This window comes from Calypte anna, chromosome 3, assembly GCF_003957555.1.
Source record: "Calypte anna isolate BGI_N300 chromosome 3, bCalAnn1_v1.p, whole genome shotgun sequence".
Classification (NCBI taxonomy): Eukaryota; Metazoa; Chordata; class Aves; order Apodiformes; family Trochilidae; genus Calypte; species Calypte anna.
Window position 1 is genome coordinate 112,909,828 of NC_044246.1, and position 6,208 is coordinate 112,916,035.

At 54.1% G+C, this 6,208-nt stretch overlaps 1 protein-coding gene across 1 annotated transcript; it reads left to right on the plus strand.

Annotated features, from left to right (window-relative positions):
- Window positions 1-1,539: 1,539 nt before the first annotated feature.
- Window positions 1,540-5,862, plus strand: SOX7 (SRY-box transcription factor 7). Its single transcript, XM_030448481.1, has 2 exons — window positions 1,540-1,795; window positions 3,780-5,862. The coding sequence occupies exons 1-2, from the start codon at window positions 1,546-1,548 to the stop codon at window positions 4,682-4,684; spliced, it is 1,155 nt and encodes a 384-aa protein (XP_030304341.1). The 5' UTR covers window positions 1,540-1,545; the 3' UTR covers window positions 4,685-5,862.
- The last annotated feature ends 346 nt before the right edge of the window (window positions 5,863-6,208 follow it).

Sequence of the window (6,208 nt, forward strand, 5' to 3'; positions counted from 1 at the left end):
AGAGACCAGGAAACCCAAGCGGATGCTGAACCCCCCTCACATTTACCTCCTGCCCTCTCCATCACTTCTAATCTGACAAGAGTCAATAGGAACACCCAGGCACGTGGTAAATCACTGCACAAACACCCCGGCTTGGGATCCGTGCTGGGTTTTTCCCCTTCCCTGCACGACTTGGATGGGGCAGCAAGCCCAAGGAAATGCCTTCCCAGCTCCTTTCCCCCCCCCCCCCCCTGGCTTCGCTTGGCAGCCTGGGGAGGAAATCCACAGTCAGTCAAAGCTGCAGCCCTGCAACCCATGTCAGGGGGTCAGAATCATAAAGGAATCACAGCAACTAAATATATTCCTCAGGGCAGGTTGCAGGGATGAGCTGGGCAAAAAGGTCTTGGGTGGGTGGGGGGGTCCCACTGGGGATTTTTGGTCCCCTTCCCCATCCTGGAGTATCCTTTGTCCTTGCTGGGGGGATGCTTCTGAGGGGTGATTTTTCTGCCCCCATGAGCACCTAAGGGTGTAGAAGGAAATATTGCTGTGTGAGGGTGGTACTTCCAGGGTGGCTTTGCAGGATGGGGGAAGTGCACCAGAAAATGCAGCAAGAAGTAAAAAAAAAAAAAAATAAAAGGCAAGAAAGCACAAAACCAACCCTTTGCCACCCAGCTGGGACCAACTGGGGATGTCTCACCCCTTTTGGGCCATCCCTGCCCTGTGTGGACCCTGTAAAGCTCATTGTGGAGCTCATCCAGCACTCACCAGCACTTCCACTGGGTCTCCCTATACAAGAGGAACTGGGAATTAGGGTTAACTGGGTGAAAACCCTCCCGGGAGCAAACCACAGCTTGGAGGAGTGGTTAAATCAGGAGGTGAGGGGGAAAGGGCTGCAAGGACCCCGTGCCTTGATTTCCCCTTGCTGCAGCTGGGGAGGGGGCTAGAAGTGGGGGGGGGGACACTTTGCACCCTTAGGGACACCTTCCTTTTGGGGACATTTTCCTTTTCCTTCCAAGTTCATGCCCTCCCCCCAAAAAACATTTCAGTGGCTTCATCCCTCCTCTCTGCATCCCCCCCAGGCCTTGAAGTTTTAGAGGCTTCAGGGCACGGAGGGGGTTTTTGGGGGGGGGGGGAGGGTATGTGACAGAGCCATTTGCCTCCTCCCTCCTCTTCAGCCTCGCAGCGGGCAAAAAACCCAACTAAATAATAATTAAAAAAAGGATAAGAGAGGGGGGCGGGAAGTAGAAAGGGGAGGGGGGGGGCATTGGGGCAGAGGGTGGGGAGAAGTTTTCTCCCAGCTCCATCCTGGCCCTGGGGGCTGAGGAGTTTGCAAACAAGGAGGAGCAGCCGAGTACCTTCGGTGTCATTGGAGGAGGGTGTGTGGTTTGTGGTTTGTGTGGTGGTTTTTTTTTTTTTTTTTTTTTTTTTTCCTTCCCAAGGAGCTCATAAATAGAGGCGAGGCCAGAGCGAAGAGGTTGGGACTTACGAAGGGGACCCCCGCGGGCAGGTCAGGGGTTTTTTTGGGGAGGGGGTGGGTGGGTGGGTTTTGGCCTTGGGGCCGGGGTCATGGCTGCGCTGATGAACACCTACCCATGGCCGGAGAGACTGGAAGGGGACGGAACCGGGGGGCTGCAAGCTGGACCACCCCCATCATCACTCCCAACCCCCGCAACTCGTTGCCAAGCGGGGGAAAAAAGCTCGGAAAGCCGGATCCGCCGCCCCATGAACGCGTTTATGGTGTGGGCAAAGGACGAGAGGAAGAGGCTGGCGGTGCAAAACCCCGACCTGCACAACGCGGAGCTCAGCAAGATGCTGGGTGAGGAGGGGTGAGGGGCTTGGGGGGGGGAATTAAGGGGAAAGGGGGGGGACTGGGGTGCCCATGCATCCACTCGGCTCTCTCCTGGGGTGTAAACCGTGTCCAGATCCGGGATCAAACTCTGCCTGGATCCAATGCGCCGGGGTGAGCAACCATGCACCCATCCGGACATCCCCAGGGGGGTGCAAACTCTGTCCAGATGCAGTATTCTGGGGTGGGCACCCATGCACCCACCCGGACATCCCCGGGGGGGGGTGCAAACTCTGTCCAGATGCAGTATTCTGGGGTGGGCACCCATGCACCCATCTGGACATCCCCAGGGGGGTTCAAACTCTGTCCAGATGGGGACCCAGGTGCCCTCCCTGCCATCCCGGGGGTGCTAACCTTGCCTTGGGGTGAGTAGGCACCCACTTGGGGATCCCATGGAGTTCAAATGCTCTCTGGAATCCACACCCCAGGGTGGGCACCCATGCACCCACAAAGGCACCCCCAGGGGTGTAAACCCTGCCTGGGTGGGGATCCAGGCACCCTCTGTGCCACCCTGCTGGGTGCAAGCTCTGCCCAGCCCTGGTGCCAGCACCCTGGGGTGCCTCCATCCTCCAAGCCACCCCATGAGATCCAGGAAGGTCTGGCACACAGCAGTTGGGCACCCAGCCACCCACAGGGGCATCCCCAGGGGTGCAAACCCTGTCCAGATGCAATGTCCCAGGGTGGGCATCTGTGCACCCACTTGTGGGGTGCAAAACCTGCCCGGGTACAGCACCCTGGAGCAACACCCTCATGGGGTCCAGCACCCAAGGGGACAGGCACCCATGTGCACACCCTGACACCCCTGGGGTGCAAACTCCTCATGCCAGGGATCTCTGGAAAGCATGCAAGGAGGGACACCCACATTTTCCTGACATGACTTTGCTCATGTCCCTTTTTGTCCCTCAACTCACTAACCCACCCCAATACTGCATGGATGGGGACTGCATGCCTGGTTCTGTTGTTTTTTGGGGGGGCTCAAAACCCATCTGGGACACATTTGTTTCCCACTCGCCATCCACTATTTCCCCCTTTTCTTCATGCCCTTAAAACCTTAATTTTTTAATTTTTTTTTTAACTCCAAACCAAGGGGGCAAACAGAAATAACCAGCCCAGACAGCCTGAGAAAGAACTGCTTGAATTGCAACACAGTTTTTCTGTCCAGCTTCTTACTCAAAGTCTGTGTTTCCTTGGACAGTTTTGTGGTGTTTTCTTTGGTGGTTTGGTTTGGTTTTTTTTTTTTCCTCCTCACTGCTTTGCTGTGCAGCATTTCAGCTTTTGTTAGTCTTACTTCTCCTGGCTCTTTGGCAACGGGAAGGCATCAAAAAAGCTTTGATCCACATCCTCCTTTTTTCCCCCCTACCCAGCAAAACAGCCTGGAGTAGCCCCACCATAGGATACCTCCCCCCCCCCAACCTCATCCCGGCGCTGCTTCCCTGTCCTGTGTCTTGGGGACATTTTGTGTATCTCAAAGAGGGAGCAGTGAGGTCCTGGCACCCAGGTCTACGTGTGCCCTGGTGTGATTCCCAGCAGGGCACAGGCTGGGACACAACCAGGGACACCATGTCCTGACCTCCTGCTCAGCCAAGCATGGCCTTGGCTGTCCCTGCTCAGCAGGCGTCCCGGGTTGTGGAGATGGAAGGAGTTTATTTGCCCTGATTTATTTGCAGTAAGGCTCAGCTAACCCTCAACCCACCCTCTTTGAGGAGCTGGGATGGGTGAGGGAGTTGGTGGACATACAGGAGCTTCAAGCCCCCCTCCCCACCACCTTCTTCTTCTTCATCTCATCCTCCCGTGGGGTTTGTGCACTGCACCCTCCATGCACCCTGGCTTGGATTTTGGGATCCCCCACTTTGCTTACACCAAAGCTTTGGGAAGCAACACCCTTTCCCCCCCTTCTAGCTACGGATCCAACCACCATCAGCACTCAGGGTGGGGTTTGGTTCTCTTGTTTCAGGGAAATCCTGGAAAGCCTTGAGCCTCTCACAGAAGCGTCCCTACGTAGAGGAAGCAGAGCGGCTGCGGGTGAAGCACATGCAAGATTATCCCAACTACAAATACCGTCCCCGGAGGAAGAAGCAGGTCAAGAGGATCTGCAAACGGGTGGATCCTGGGTTTTTGTTGGGCAGCCTGACACGGGACCAAAACACGGTGCCAGAGAAGAGGACCTGTGGCCGGGCTGGGGGGGAGAAAGAGGGGTCGGGTGAGTACCCCCCTCGCCCGGGTCTGCCGCCCATCCGGGGGTACAGGGAGGCTCCAGGCAGCAGCAGCAGCACCAGTGTGGACACCTACCCCTATGGGCTGCCCACCCCCCCGGAGATGTCGCCTCTGGATGCCATAGACCCCGAGCAAAGCTTCTTCTCCTCACCTTGCTCGGATGAGCATCACCGCTCCCACCTTGCCGGAGCCACTTACTCCTCGGAGTATGGGAGCAGCTCCCTCCCGTGCAACCACCACCCTCTCAGCCCCATGTCACAGCCAGCCACCTGCATGATCCCCCCAGCCACCAGCTGCCCTCCCCTTCCTCCACCTCCTCCTCCTCCTGCCAACTACTACACACCCGCCTTCCCCTCCCTTCACCCCCCCAGCCTCCATGCCCACCTGGGCCAGCTCTCCCCACCTCCTGACCACCATGGCTTTGACACCTTGGACCAGCTGAGCCAAGCAGAACTCCTGGGGGAGATGGACCGCAACGAGTTCGACCAGTATCTCAACAACCCTGCTCATGGTGACCACCATGGGGGGGGCTTGGTCAATGGACAGGTCCCAGCATCTGGCAGCTCCCACACCTCTGAGACCAGCCTCATCTCTGTCCTTGCTGATGCCACAGCCACCTACTACAATAACTACAGTGTCTCTTAGACCCCCCCAACCCCCTGGTTGGGGCCACCTGGACTGGCTGAGGAAGGACCTGACACAGTATTATGAGGAGCTGCTCCCTGGGGACATCGCTCTCCACCCCTCAGGGTGACGGAGTTGGAGCCACGAGGGTGACGGAGTCTCCTCGGTGGTGTAGGTAAAGGATTTTGGTCCTTGGCTCACCACTGTTGCAAAGTCTCGGGTGCTCTGCTCCCCACAGGGCCAGGAGGGGAATTTCCCAATGCCAAAACCCTTTGGCCAAATCCCTGTCACAAAGCAGAGATGCTCCTGGGAGCGTGGAAAGGCTGCCCCCCCGTCTTCCCTCCCCTGTTTCAAGCTCTGTTTTGGAGTCAGGAAGGTGGCAGCATCCCCTAAACAGCAGGTCTGAAGTCTTGGTAGGGGTAAAAACCCCTAGAAGGGGAAAAAGCAGGGATTTGGGTGGGGAAAAGGAAGATTTTGGTAAAGGGGTGCATGGTCTGCAAGGGCTCTCAGCTCTTGGTGTCAGCATTGCTGACTAGTGAGGGTTAAAGCCCCCCATCCTCTTGGCCTCCAAACCACTAGTTGGGGGCTTCATCCCTTGGGAAACTCCAGAGGGGACAGGATGGGATGGGACAGCAGGGATGAATACCAGGGGTGCAGCCATCCCCAAGGGTGCTCAGATTCTGTGTTTCAGACCAGGGGGACATCAGGGAAAGTCAAGATCTGCCCAGCATCCAGCCCTATGGCTTCCCAGCAAAAACACTCCAGGAGGATGGGGCAGCATGAGCTGCCAGCCCTGCTGGGCTGGGATCAGATCCTTGGGCCAAACACCTGGGCAAAGAGGTGATGTTGTAGCAGACATGTTTGGTTTTTGTGGGGTTTTTTTGTTTGTTTCTTTTACCAAAACCTCCTCTGAAGGAGAAGGTTTCACATTTCGATGCCTCTTCTAACTCCGGCGTATTATTGCTTGTAATAAAGTTGTACATTGATTTATTCCCCCCATTATTCCTCCCCTCTGATTTTGTATTGCTCGATTTCTCTTCCTTTTCATAAAGACGAAGCTTTCTTTTAAATCAGTTATATGACATGATTAATCTTAGTGTTTTCTGTATGGCACTTGGTAATGATTAGTTAGTAGCATGGTTATGATTTTCTGGTTTCAGTCCCGAAGGTGTATTAATAATAATTGCAAATAATACTTTAAAAAAACCAAACAAAACCCAAGAAAACAACCCCCCAACTTCACAGGTTTTTAAGCTAATACATTCCATCTTTTTTTTTTTTTTTTTTTTTTTTTTTTTTGTGTGTGTGTGTGTGACTCTATACATATTGAATGAGTGCAGATATGAGTTGGCATAAAATATTTAATTTAAATAAATATGTTTTTATACAATGATTGTTTTATGATTTAAATTGCTGTAGCTATTGACAAAGTTTTCCAGACAGAACGTTTCCTGTGTGAGAGTGTGATTTTTTTAAAAAATTTTTGTTGTTGGTATTTCCAGCCAAACTTTTCTACTTCCATTTTTTTTAAAAAAAATAGTAATA

Coding starts and splice junctions, on each gene's coding strand:
- SOX7 (XM_030448481.1), top strand. CDS start 1,546: ATGGCTGCGCTGATGAACACCTACCCATGGCCGGAGAGACTGGAAGGG. Junction 1,796..3,779: donor GGAGCTCAGCAAGATGCTGG/GTGAGGAGGGGT, acceptor CTCTTGTTTCAG/GGAAATCCTGGAAAGCCTTG.